This window comes from Micropterus dolomieu, linkage group LG12 (assembly GCF_021292245.1).
Source record: "Micropterus dolomieu isolate WLL.071019.BEF.003 ecotype Adirondacks linkage group LG12, ASM2129224v1, whole genome shotgun sequence".
NCBI lineage: Eukaryota > Metazoa > Chordata > Actinopteri > Centrarchiformes > Centrarchidae > Micropterus > Micropterus dolomieu.
Window position 1 is genome coordinate 14,075,671 of NC_060161.1, and position 14,613 is coordinate 14,090,283.

A 14,613-nucleotide genomic window follows, 5' to 3' on the forward strand; every position below is an offset into this window, starting at 1 on the left:
ACACTACTCAAGCGCAAGCTGAGACAGGTATATGAAACTGTAAGGTACTACAATACTACAGGAATGTAACTTTTTGTACTTTTTTTGAGTCTGTCTCTCTTTCTCTCATCTCATCTCTCTCTCCAGGTATCAGACCTGGGTTGCCAGGCTTTCGCCATTCTGTTTGATGACATCGATCACTCCATGTGTCAGGCCGACAGCGAGGCCTTTTCTTCATTCGCCCATGCTCAGGTCACTGTAACCAATGAGATGTATCGGTTCTTGGGGGAACCACCTGTCTTCCTATTCTGCCCAACAGGTGGGAGTGCTGAAATATTTGTGGTCTACAGAACCTTATAAAACTTGAAATGGGCAGTTTAAAAATATGTAATATACCTCTCTTTCTCTCTCCCTGTAGAGTACTGTGGTTCTCTGTGTTCTCCCAGTATATCAAAGTCTCCCTACCTGCAGACTGTTGGAGAGGACCTGCTGCCCGACATAACTGTGATATGGACAGGTGAGACAAAAACACATGTAAGCATATAATATTAAAAGTTAATTGATAAACTAATTGATAAACACTTTAAACATCTTCTTCACTACACTGTATAAAGTGGCTCAATTCTGGCAGACATAAATCTTACTGTCTTTAAGTACCGACAATAAAAGCAATACGTTTCTGAGGTAGAAAAATAAAAACAAGCAACACAATTCAAAAAATGAACTCAAAGATTGAAGGTGATGCCCGTACATGTATGTATTTACTGTACTTACATATGTGTGCGGGTGGATGTGTATGTAAATATTTTTTGGTCTTTGGAGGAGGTTGTGTGTTGATTCTGTGCCTGCACTTATTTGCGTGGCAGTGTCATGTTTCACAAATGATTATCACTTGAAAATTTAAGATTAAATTGTGAGCTCTACAGGGCTCTTACATTGTTCACAATTATGATGTTTGTTTGAACAAGTGAAACGTGTCAAAATTTAGGCCGCATTCAGACCAGGAAAGTCTGCTAGTTCAGTTGCTTTGGTCAGGACCAAATATAATGCTGATTGTTTGTTTGGTGTGGTTCATTTTTACTCTGAATGACAGAACTGAATGAGAATTTGTTAACAAAAACACATGTGTGCTGAGGTCAGAAATTCTAGAGCAGGGGAAAATCAGGAAGCTTTCGATTCACAAACCCAACTATACTACATAAGCTCCGGCAGAGGGAGCATGCTCTTATGTGCGTCCACCACAGCATGCTGACGTGCACTGACTATGAGAACCTGTTAACTTCCAAAAAATGCACAGTGCTTTCTGCAGCTGGGTCAGATCGGGGTCGGGCCACGTTCACACCTTAAATGCAGTGAGCATTTTGCAAATTTAGTGGCAAATTTGTTCCCCAGGCTTGCAAACTTTTAAACAGCTCTGGCATTGTTTTCTTTGGACTAAACATTTGTGTAGTTTAGTTTATTGCATATTTATAGCCACCCTTTTGTGATGGTCTTGGACTGTCCAACTTTCTGAGTACTTTTCACTGTGAGAAATTTACGGAGACAGTAACATAGTTGTTGTGGTTTATTTATTTCTTATGCAACACCTGCCCTCATTTGAATTAAGAAAATAGCTAGACATCCAGAAGGACTATCTGATCAATAGCATCTTGTGAAACCTGATCCTCCACCTGGTCAGAGAAAACATTCTGTCACTGCAGCAATCAGTTTGTTTAGTAATGCTACAGTGGCCTCTCGATGTATGCATACCTTATGGTTATCAGATCTCAACAACCATCTTCACATTCAGAGAAGCAAAACTTTACATTTTGAGAATTGTTTCACTTTTGATTGATAAAGTCTTCAGTAGTGTGGGAGAGGTCAGACATACTTTTTCTAGTGGACTCAATGAGGTCTTTCGATGAATGTACAGATTTTGATGTTTTTTTCTTTCTTTTCAGGTGTAAGAAAAACAAAATTAAAAGGGCAAGCTTTCCAAAGTTCAAGTACACTGATTGGTCTGAAAGTGTCTTAGGAATAGAAAGGCGAACAACTTCTACAGCATGCCCTGTTTGTTTTAGGATTAATTTTAAAATCTTATTGATAACTTTTTCCATGGCCTGGCTCCAGATTATATTTTAGATCTTTTAACTCCTTATGAACATTTGTGTAGTTTTAGATCTTTGGGCAGGGGTCTCCTGTCTCTCAGGGCCCTGAGGCTCTGGAATGACCTGCCCAAGGAAATTAGGTTGTCTGAGTCAGTGTTTTTTTTAAGTATCTTTTAAAAACACACTTTTATCGGAAAGCATTTCCTTCCGTTTATTTGACTGATTTTCTTCTCGTTTTATCTTCTCTGATATCCTGCGTAGTAAATGTTTTATTTTAATGTTATATCTCTTTTATCCTGTTTTTATTTTGCTCTCAGGTATTTCATCACTCACTGTGGTATTTGATTTCATCTCTCTTTCTGTGTGGCTTTTGTGAAACACTTTGTACTTTGTAAGTGCTTTATAAATAAAGTTTATTATTATTATTATTATTATTATTATAGTCTCCTGTTGTCTCACTCCTGTTTTCTTAAACCTTGCAACCTTTAGGCTTCCACTTGTCAACTTTTTCCTTTCACTCCACAGGCAGTAAGGTCATCTCTAGGAAACTGTCTGTAGACTGCCTGGCTGAGGTCGAGGCTGTCCTTCAGCGACCCCCGCTCATCTGGGACAACCTGCATGCTAATGACTATGACTCTAGACGTCTCTTCCTGGGGCCTTTTAAGGGCCGAGAGCCTCAGCTGAGGAGACAGCTGAGAGGCCTGTTACTCAACCCCAACTGCGAGTTTGAAGCCAACTACATCCCTCTCCATTCGCTGGGAAGCTGGTACAGAGCTGGAGAAGAGGAGAAGAAAGGTGAGGAGATCAGCAGAGGGAAGGATGGAGCAGAAAGGCAAGAGGATTAATGAGCAGTTGGAAGGAAGGTGATGTCTCGGGTTAATAAACTAAAATTGGCTCTGCCAGACCAGAGCCATGTACAGTTAGTCCCATTGCTTCCTGGAGAAATGTTGAATCAGCCAGCGTTGCTTAGCAACTAAAACAATTAGGCAGAAATTTTGTGTGATATTACTTAACAAATAAATTAACTTGTAGGTATAAAGCTCCATCTGTTGTCCTGGCTAAATTTACACAGAATATAAATAGTTCACTTTTACTGAATTGCACAATTCACCACTTTCATCAGTCTTCATCTGCTCTTACAGCAAAGTGGTAATATTTACAGAAATTGTTTATAGATAATAGTCTTTTTCACACAGAGTGTATACATTCCTTAATTATTCCATCACGCTAATGTGACGTTTAGTTTGTATTCATTGCATTTAATTTACTGTGACAGAGAAATACACAAGAACACCAACAGAGAGAGAAAGAGGAAACAAGGGAGTTGGATGGAAAAAATGTAGAAGGGAGAACCTCTGTAGTGTATGTTGTCCTAAAGACCGAGCAGGGAGAGGTGGTGATGGAGGAAGAAATGAGAAGAGAGGAAGGTTCCTCTGTGGAGGAGAAGCAAGGAGAAACGGGCTTTAAAGGAGGTTATGATAAAAGAGATGAAGAGCAGGCTGAAGCCTGTGAGGTGGTTGGAGATGGAAGAGGAATTTTAATGATTACATGGGAGGGAGGAGGATGAGCTGTTGGTATTATGTGAAGTAATTACTGGATTTAAAACAGGAACAATGTCTATGGTTTGAGTGGGGTCCAACGTTGACTAAAATAATTTAAAACAGGAACAATGTCTATTTTGTGGAGTTGGAATTCTAGGTTAGAGTTAGGATCAGAGTTGGGATTAGACATGTAATACAATTTCTATATTTAGCATTTAAGTATTGAGCTGAAGTAGATGTTATGCTAGTTTTTAAATTTTCCTTGTTTATGTTATTGAGTTTGTCATATTTAACACTGCGAATTGCACCCACCCCCCTATCCAAGCGAGTTGTATAGCTACGGTGCCTGAGACAGGACAAAGATGTCATCTATGAGATGGCAGAGTTGCCAGTCAAGAAATGAGGTTTCTTTAGATAGATATATTAAGAAATTATATTTACTTAATTATTCAGTAAAACCATATGTTTTTTTGGAATATTATTGGTATTTGTTCATTAATAAACAACAGCCACTTCAAGAAATAAAGTGCTACAGGATGTTTCATACTCCTGTAATACAGTATTTTACAACTTGGTTGGCTCATCTGGACTAACATACCAGGGAAAATGACATCTCACATCTCAAACACTGTCACATCTAGTGCATCAAGTATGATCACTGACAGATAACAGAACAATGTAAGCCTCACTGTTTCTGCACCACAGTCCATTATAAACCACATAATACATGAAGTTTACAAAGACATAGTCAGGTGAGGATCAAGGCTCCTCTCCATTTGCTTAATTCGATAAGCAATCTGCAAATCTTACCAAAATGTATTTTTTTAATTTATTAACATACAACAGAAACACAAAGTAGTACTATCAGACATAAGTTCAGCTTGTGGTAAAACGGTGCAACGTTTTTAATGGGCATTTAGCATGTGAAAGTGATGACGAAACGCGATCTGTAGCTCTGTTTGTCCGCTATCGACAAAATACGGCGATCTCCATAGAAGGGGGTGCCCGCGGTTATGTAGATAAAAATGGCTCATTCTAAGGTAATAAAAACATAATGGTTCATTATGTAAGGTCCTTATACACCACTGAAAACATAGTTATGGTTCTTATATTGCATTTCTGTCAATAGATCCTCAGAAATATTACACACTGAACGTGCATTCTCCAAAAAGAGACCTAATATTGCAGTATTTCCAAGTATAGTAGGTTATGTTTGCAAAGAAATGTAATATAAAACAGCAATTGCAAATGCTGTGTTTTAGTGTTCAGTGTCCTGTAAAAAGGAGTAAAAATGTATTTTTATCAATTCAGTTCATCCACTGATAGTAGCTTCAACAGACCAGCAAACACAAGATAAGTTGTGTTCTGGAAAAGGTGTGCATCTTCTTTTCAAGTCATGCATAATATTGCAGATAAAATGGTATGTGTGGTTTGTGCGGGTCGGTTTGACCTGGAATGCAGTGAGTGATTATGTAAAGGAATTAGTGAGCGTTTTCCGCACTGTGTATTGTATGAATATGAGCAATTTAGTATCTGAATATAAAATAAAACAATGTTGTATGTGCTGTAGATGAGGAGTGTGAATACTGTCCAGATAGAGCTCTGTCTGCTGCACTACTTGATTGGATGGAGGAACTCAACCAACCACTACAAGCAGGTAAAACATTATGATTTGGTGCTAACCTCGACAACCCAGCTGTGATCTAACGTTAACATAGCTATCCTTATCCTCTTCACATGTTTGCTAATAACTTTTTTTTAAGGTGGATGACCACACCGACTGCTTATATGCAGTGGTGTTCATGAGAGAGAGAGGGAGCGAGTGAGCAAGTGAGACAAGGTGCTGAGCGAATATGTGCTCTGCAATCAAATACGATTTTAAAGAGACCTAGTAAAAAAATCAAAAAAATCAAATATCAATATGGGGTGGTTGGCGTTTGTGCAGGCCGCCACAAATAATCAATGTATGGGAAACACTGGAGCGATGACATGTGAGAGCAGGCCAGTGGGGGAGTGGGGAGGGGGGGACAATTGTTCTCGGGCACGGTGCAAGGCAACCGGGCCTAGTGTAAGTACGCCCTTTAAGACTTTACTTGTACAGTTGCTGCCATGACCTTTGAGTGGACCAGTGAAGTCAATTTACCTTACCTGGATTATTTCAGTGCACTGTTGGCCGCAAACTGAAACTTTCAAGGTTGCGCAATAAAAAGCCTATGTTTTTTTTTAAATTACAGGTCGGCAGAGCACACGATCAGACCAGCGTTCCTCTGCTCCAACATCTCTCTGTAAAACTCCTGACAGATCCGACTGCAGAGGAACCTCTGCTGTGGCCAGACTTCCTGTTTTCCCCCTGAACTCCAGCTCACCCCCATCGTCACCCACTAAGGTCAAGGAGGGGAAGGAGGGACAAGAGGGGGAGAAGAAGAGGTCAAACCAGCCTAATCAACCCAATCAACAACCTCCAGGATCCAGGCCTGGAGCACCTTCAGGCGGATTCAGGGGACAGAAGGCCCAGGGTCGGGGACTATGTGGTGGGAAGGGCCTACTAAGTGAGTCCCAGGTGCGACTGCTGGTTGGTCTTCATTATCTGCCCCATGAGCATGGCCCGTCTGCCCAGAAACTGCTGCAGGACCTGACCTGGTTGAAAGAAAACTGCCACCTGGTCAGCGCTAACAACAAGAAGGCACCGCCTCAGAAGGTCAGTGTGGGTTTTGTGTAGGATTCTTGTTGGTGATGATTGGTGAATATGGTTGATAAGAAGTATATGTGCGTGCGTCCTCAGATTGATGAGTGGCGCGGTCGGGCCTCTGGATTCCTGTCCCTGTGTGAAGACATAGCACAGCTCCACTGCAGCGTGGTGGGCGGAGCCAATAGGGCTGTGCTGTATGATCTTTATCCTTATGTGTGGGACCTGAGGAACACGGCTCTGGTGGCTAAAGCATTCATATGCTGGCTGGGTGAGTCCAAAGAGCAACAGAGACAGTAAACTATACTTAGGGGACATGGGCAAAACATCCCAACATGTGCAGCAGATAGTATCTCATGTGTACCAGAAATTTTCTTAAGCACACTCACAAGATACTATCTTATGCAAACAAGATACTATCTCAGTTTTCAGTTTCTCATGCGCACCCACATGATTATCTGGTGCGCACTACATACTTTCTTTTTAGTCTGTGGCTTTCTTTGACACAGCTTTGAAATGGTTTCCCACACACTGTAGCACATGCGTTATTGTGAGCATTTGCCTCATCAAATCAGGGATCATACACAATCCTTAGATTGACAGTGCCATGAACTACCGACTGAGCTTACCTGGCACGCTTGCAACCAGTCTTAAATTATCCTTTGACTATGTGCTGGCCCACCATCTAATGGCTTAAAAAAATCAGCCTGATGCCAAAATTACTTTCCAACCCCGGCTTTGGGGGCTCTGTAACTATGGGAATACAGAATAATATAATGTGTTTTACTTTATTGTACAACTGTATACTGTGCTGTTACTATTGTCATACTGTCTAGACTAGAATATACTATGGCATGCTCCACTACAGTATAGTATAATATTATAGTACTATACTGTATTATGCTATGTATTTAGTGCATATCATAACTTATTTTAAAGTATAGCTAACCAGAAGTAGACTATAGTACCCTGTAATACGCTGTGTATTATTATAGTACAATATTATATAATATAATATATACAATATACAATGCAGTACCATACTATACAAAGCTATAGCATAGGATAACATAGCCTATAGTATAGTTGATTATAGCTTAGCATAGCCTAGTATACCAGTATGTACTGTAGTATGCTATTGTATTCTATCTTGTAATACACTTTAACATAATAATAATAATAATAATATCATCTTTATTTGTAGAGCACTTTTCAAAAACAAGTTACAAAGTGCTTTAACAAGTGTAAAGACAATAATACCCAAGAGACAATAATACAAAAACAATACAAGATAAAAGCAAGAAAACATTGAAAAGACTAAAATACAGATAAATATAAAATTAGTAAAATACAATAAAAATAAAAGGGATAAAATAAAGTCAAATAAGATCGGGAAAAGCTCTCCTATAAAAGTATGTTTTAAGAAGGGACTTAAAAGAGTTCACTGACTCAGCCGACCTGATTTCCTCGGGCAGGCTGTTCCAGAGCCTCAGGGCCCTGACAGCAAACGCTCTGTCCCCTTTAGTTTTCAGTCGAGACTCTGGAACAGACAACAGACCTCTGCCCGAGGATCTCAAGGTACGTGCTATATAGTCTACTATGGTAAACGTACACCATATTACATTATAGTATACTGCTAGTTTGCTGTACGAAATGTATAGTATAGTAGTATCATGTTGTCTAGTATAGTATAGTATGGTATGGTATAGCATACCAGTAGTATGCCACTGTATGCTATACAATCCTCTTATTATTTATTTTACTGTACTATAATATATACTATAATCTAACCCCACTAAATCACCTATCTTACTCAGATGGACGAGTTTTAAGTGACAGCTCCACCCTGGGAACCTGGAGGAACTGCTTCCAGTGTGAGTGGCATGACCTTTTCTTGGTGAAATAGCTAACAAATAACTTAATCTAAAGTAAAATCAGTCTGACATTAATATTTAAAGTTTATTTAACCGTGTGAACATTTTCCACCTGCTTTCGTTGGCCCACATGATGTCACCAGACTGCAATTTGGTTCTTGTCTGTGGTAGGGTGTGGGAAGACCACAGGGGCAGACCTACTTGGAGTGGAGTCAGAGCCATGGGTGTTCAAAGGAGGCGTGTCTGGAGAGGTGCAGGTAGGTGTAAAACATTTTCCATGAATTTTGTAAAAATTTCCTGTTTTTCTTGTGTATGTGTGCATGCTTGTATGCTTAAATTCTTAAACATATGTGACATTCAAGTTCATTCCTTTCCTAACTGTGTTTGTTCCGGTGTGTGTGTGTGTATGTGGTTTGAAGATGCTTCTCCCAATAGGAAACAGCAGTGAAATCTTCACTCATCCTCCTCCTCTCTTCCCTACCTCTCGTCTCTATAACATCAGGCCCTACCACAGCAAGGACAAGGTAGGAGAAGGCACACCCACACGTGTGATTGTTTCACACATACAGTAATAACGGGATGATTCATGGAATATCATGGAAGTCAAAGACGTGTTTCTTTACAGCTACAGTATACAGAATCACTGCATCAAAAACCACTATTTACCTCTTTAGAAAAACAACTTGGAAACAAAACCATTAAAGGTGAAAGTAAAAATAATTAAATGATAAAAATGGCAGTGATGTAAATGTAAAACCATTTACCATTCATCACCAGCTGTCACTTATTGTTTACCGCATATAATTTTTGTTTCTTCCGCCCTAACTGTCAAAAAACCACGCCCACTGACTAACTGATTGCCTTTTTGGCTCTCAAAATGCTGGCCTCTGAGGACGTTGGAGTTGGAGCCGAGCTGACCCTAGACTAAGGCTAAAAAGCTATGGCTATATGCTACATGTGTGGTTGGTAGCAAGTGGTTTTATACAGTCTTTATGAACATTACCAGCTTACACTAGAGGTATGTAGAGCTGGACCTGAATATGTGAATATTCGATCGTTGGGTACCCATTCGATTTTCAATTTTGGGAGTTGAATATTGATTTTTTCCCTTGACGCCTGACTTCCGCCCACAGCAGTGAACTTAACTCCTGTTCACATCAAAGGGAAAACAAAATGAAGCTCACAGCTGTGTGGGAGCACTTTAAACTGACAGATGACAATGGCAGTGTGGCAGTTATGGTGTTTAAGAACATTTAGTAGGCGATTTAAAAGTTAAAAGCAAACTTTACATAATAACGAGTTGTTAGTTTCCCGCTACTGGAAGCAGTGCTCTTCCCGTCTGCAATCCCTGGACCCCCGTCCAGTTAAAATATTCCCGCGACCTGCTCAACTGGACTCTCAGCTACAGCTCCCTCCTGCACTGCACTGCACTGCTGCCACCAACCTGGTTCTGCAGCATCTAGTCTTCCAGTCTGCTCTTCCCCGGCTCAATTTCCGGTCACTTCCACACCGCAATAAATATTCCTCTTTTATCTAGCTCCAGTCTCCTCCCACTCGTAGTCCTGCACTTCGGACTACTAGCCTAGCCGAGAGAAAAGTTAAACACAACCTTTTGGTAATAATAATGGGCTGTTATTATATAGCCTACATGTAAATAAAAAAACAAAGCGCTCTGTCTCTTTTTCTCTCTCTCTCTCTCACACATGCACACACAGACAGTGAACGCCATTCGTTATCTCTCCACCGTCAGGTTTCTCCCTCACTCATGTCATTGCCAGAACTTTTTGGGCATTCATCCTTCTGTTGTTCTGCTTTAATCTATGAAATACATAGCTGTGTCTCCTGCTCACAGCTGGCGCAATGCAACATAAAAGACAATTATGTATCTGTTATTGAGATTGCACAACACAAGGTTTAATGCTTCAACGTTTTTTAATATATAAATGTGATCATTTCCAACGCTAGGTTTTGATCAGAACAGAAGTCAGAACTGTCATTTTATTTTTCATAACGTTAATAAGTTAGTGTTAGATTCCTATTAGATTACGTATGATGGTCAACATTTACACACTGAAACATATGGACTAATATACAAAGGCATGAAACCGTAGCCATCTCTTAAAACAATAATATGTTTATATTATTTCTGTTAATTTGTGTGTTCATGTGTGTAGGTGGAGCTGTATCGGATGGTGCGCCAACTCCACCTGAGGACTCAGGGTGGCCAAGATTCCAGTGTTACTCACCCAGATGTGATAGGAGACAGGTGTGTGTTAAAGAGAGAGAGAAAGAAAGGAGACAGAGGAATCTTTTGCATTGTAAAAAAAATCCACAATGGACATACTATATCGTATGAGAACACTAAAGTGACATCTTTTTTGAATAGTAATGTCTTTTCATTTCCATAGATGTCTCGGACCGTGCTTGGCATTGTGCCCCGAGTACAGCTTCATCTTGGAAGATGAACTGGGTGTGTGCGGCTGTGTGTTGGGCATCTTGGATGTTCGCTCCTTTGCCAAGCGGTGCCACGCCAGCTGGCTGCCTGCCATGAGGGACAAATACCCACCCAAAGGGGGCAACACACACCCCAACACACAGGTAAATAGGTGGAGTAGAAGCCATTAAAAATCCCTTTTTTAACCATAACTGTGCAGTTACTCTGAAGTTCCATGTTACACACGCAGACGCACACCTGTGTTACTGATGCATGTAGTGCAATAGTGATGTGGTTGTAAACAGCAAGAATAGATAGTAGTTGGGGGTAGGGGTGAGCTATGGATGACCTAAGCAGCCATCCATTCAAACATTTTATTTACTCTGTTTTCCCTTGATAACGGGATCATTTTCTTGTGATCTCGAGATAACATGATAGCTTAGTACAGGAGTCGGGCCATTTTTTTTAGTGTTCCTGGTTAGCTTGTTGGCAGAACGCAGGATATTCTATTTAAGGGTTTTGTGTTTGATCTCCACATTGGGTGAATTTTTTTTCTTTATCCTCTTCAACAAAGTTCAAATGAAGAGACTCACAATAAAGAATCCATCGACCTATGGATATTTCCCCAGCATCCCCAGGCAGAGGAAATTCCTGTGCTTCTCATCCAGGGGACTCAAATCTCACATTCAATACACCTCTGAAATAGCCAGGAAAGGGTGAGAGATTGTTGGATGTGGACCAATCGCTTAGACATTCATGCTTTATTGTGAAGCAGTCTCATTTCATCTTTAAAGACTACCAACTGAGCTGTCCAGCTTAAATTATCCTAAAAGAACTTACTTGCCGACCCCTGTATTAGACTATTTTGTTATTTTATCCCAGGAACAGGTCAGTCTTTTTACACATATTGAATAATTTTAGATATGTATTAGCACTTACTTTAGCGTATGTTTGTTAAAACTGAGAGGAGATAACAGCTTGGCTGTAGTTGCTGTTTCCCATCGTGACAAACATTTCAGTGATCAGGCAGAGATCCAAACAGAGTCAGGGGTGACCAACAGGGACAATCAGCCTCTGACATCTGTGGAGGATTTATCTGCCCACTCTGTGCGTCATGATACACACTGACAGTCCTACTTTGGATGACTATCATTCACACTGCAGCCACAGGTGTATGAAGTTAGAAAATGTTTTGCAGTTGAGGGACTTATTTATCTAAGTTGAATTAGCTGAACAGTTAACAAACATTTTTAGTCCTTTGTCGTATAGCTGACTCTGCTTTGATATATATTTTTATGACTTTTTTTTAAATGAAAAACTGCTTACCAATTTCCCAGACAGGAAGTACATTAAACTAATCACACAGGTTTTACACAAAATAAAAGTAGTGGATACAGCAGAGACTCTGTTGATACAAGACATTGCATGTGGAAATTTGAATACATGATGATGAATAGTCTTTGTACAGTCTGTCTGTATATAACTGTGTGCTTAGGTTGCTGGGTAACTTGAAAGAACCCTGTCCTAGTGAGTTTGTGGATGCAGTCAGTCCAACATGGCACATTATTATCATCTAGTGGCAGCTGTTGGAAATTAAAACAACACCCTTTTCCACCATCCACCATAAAACAAGCACTCTAAAGAAAAATGTCCACCACTCACCAGTCTTTTAAGCTGAATAGGACAAAGTTCACTTCCAGAACTTAACCTATCAGCAACGCATTGTGAGAATGCCCTTGTGTCTCTGTTTTCCTCTGTGCAGGACTTGATCACGCTGATGGAGGAGGACCAGGGAGAGTACCCAGACTCTCTCCTGTATCACTTCCCCTCTCAGCTGCGACTGGATGCCCTGCCTGAGTTGGTAGACATCAGCGTCAGCCGCACCCTGCTCACCGCCCTCCTCACAGCACTCAAGGCCAACGGTAAAGACAGGGTGTTGAGTCATTATATGAGTGTCTGTGTGTCTTATTTGCTCTGAACGTAGGAAATGGAATGCTAAAAGTACAGTCAGCCAATGCCATTCACATACATCTGCTAAGTGTGTGAATACCCTTTCAGGAGGACTATCTTGAAGATTTTAGCATTGGTGCTCACCAGCTCAAGGCTGAAGAGCAGAAAAATATGGAGGGTTGTAGTTGTGTCGTAATACCACTTATCATACTCCACTTATCATACTCCATATACTCATATATTAGTGCGGGCAGTGTCAGTCTGCCAGTAGATAGTTTCATATATTTTTTATTTTTTATTTGCCTGACTGCTGATATTAATTCTGAATGCTACAATTCTGCAGCTGGAGAACAAGATCTTCATTTTACTGTCTTGAAAAAACATTACGTGTTACGACCATTTCTTTTCTGTGTGCGTAGGTTCTCAGGGTGTGTTCTGCGAGGTGCAGCCGACAGACCGTCAGAGGCTGGAGTTCTTGACAAAACTGGGCTTCCTGGAGATCCTCAGAGGAGAAGCCAGGAGCAGAGAGGGAGTGGTGCTGGGGAGGCTGCTCTGAACACAGACACACACACATAAACACACATGGTCACTCACATATACACACTACAAGAAACATGTAAAGACACACTGCACCCATCCAGTAGATACACACTTACACACAGAGAAATATGTTTGAAACACAGTGCAGCAGACGGTTAAGCTTTGCATTCTCTCCATCTAGAGAGAAAACCTTTTTAAGGAACAATCCTGGATTCCTTTGAGACTGTGTGGCAGTAATGGGGATAAACCCAGAGATTTTTGAGAGATTTACAAAATCTAAAATAAGCTTGGATTTTAAACCTTCAGCAGAGCTATGCTAATCATTCTCAGATCCCACCCCTGGCTATGGATTACAAGAAGTTAAAAGGAAATCAACAACAGAATAGTTTGAGATGTGAGCAGAGCAGTAGATCTCAGCAGCTACAACTTTTCCTCTGTGGCACGCAGCATTTGCACATGTGTAACTTTTCTGTTAAAGGAGCTATTATCAATATTCTACCAAATACATTACCAAAAACAGAGAGTCAATGTTGCATTTCCCGAGGTAGCCACAAAAACGACTTAAAATGCATGATAATGTTGCTCTGTACTCGCTGGATGTGTAAGTAAACTGTTTGCTAACACGTTCTCTGCATCATCTATATAAGGTAATAATATGTTCGCAATGTGTTCACAGCTTGGTGGCAAAAAATAATTGTGTTCTTCCACATTCAAGTGAAAATATGAGAATAAACAAATATACAGCAGGTACATTTTTGAGCCACTGGTGCTGTGGCATATAGGATCATAATTCATTAAATACTCACTTGAAAAATGGATAGATTTAAACTATATAGAACTTATATTAATATAAAAGAGAAGAATTAAAAAAGGGACCATAGGGATACTTTTGGTACTTTTGGCAAGTACTGGAGTCTTTGATGATAGCTGGACTGGCTTCAAGGATCTGCCCTGGTGAAGTGTCCTTAAGCAAGGCACTAAATCCTTATAAGCCTCAGAGCTAACTGTTCTGAGCTGACCTCACCTCTGACCTACCTGGAGAGGGGCAAATGTTAAACCCAAAAAACCAAAGTGTAAAAAGCACACATTGTAGGTGGACTGTGTTATCTTTGGAAAGAAACAGACAAGCTAAGCTAACTACCTGCTGGCTTCATCTACATATTTAACATTTAGACATGAGAGTGGTATTGATCTTCTCATCTAACTCTACGAATAAACGTATTTCCCAATATGTCTTTTCCTTTAAGATGACATAAAATGACCCCGTCCTGTAAACAACCTGGTTTAAGCTGCTACAGTCGATCTTGTGCTCTGCTCCATCTGTGTTAGTTCATAAATGATGACTTTTTGTCTTAACAGTTAGGATGTTGTGTTCTAGCTCGTGTCCTGATGGTTAAATAGAGTCTGCCAACACCAGACTGGACCCAGGCACAAGCGTCACTGTTTACACTTGGTTTAGATGAATGTTTACATGCATGAACAACAAAATTTTGCGTAGCTGAACACAACATAGGAGTACATG

At 40.3% G+C, this 14,613-nt stretch overlaps 1 protein-coding gene across 1 annotated transcript in view; it reads left to right on the top strand.

Moving 5' to 3' along the window:
* The window catches only part of si:dkey-183c6.8 (protein O-GlcNAcase), a 22,592-nt gene extending 8,323 nt beyond the window's left edge, over window positions 1-14,269 (top strand). Inside the window, exons 6-17 of the mRNA XM_046063731.1 lie at window positions 398-496; window positions 2,592-2,861; window positions 5,178-5,264; window positions 5,842-6,305; window positions 6,390-6,564; window positions 8,111-8,167; window positions 8,339-8,424; window positions 8,587-8,691; window positions 10,342-10,433; window positions 10,576-10,765; window positions 12,364-12,523; window positions 12,971-14,269. Of these exons, the coding sequence (XP_045919687.1) occupies window positions 398-496; window positions 2,592-2,861; window positions 5,178-5,264; window positions 5,842-6,305; window positions 6,390-6,564; window positions 8,111-8,167; window positions 8,339-8,424; window positions 8,587-8,691; window positions 10,342-10,433; window positions 10,576-10,765; window positions 12,364-12,523; window positions 12,971-13,107 (1,922 nt within the window). The 3' untranslated portion in view covers window positions 13,108-14,269. The remainder of the gene's footprint in view (window positions 1-397; window positions 497-2,591; window positions 2,862-5,177; window positions 5,265-5,841; window positions 6,306-6,389; window positions 6,565-8,110; window positions 8,168-8,338; window positions 8,425-8,586; window positions 8,692-10,341; window positions 10,434-10,575; window positions 10,766-12,363; window positions 12,524-12,970) is intronic.
* The last annotated feature ends 344 nt before the right edge of the window (window positions 14,270-14,613 follow it).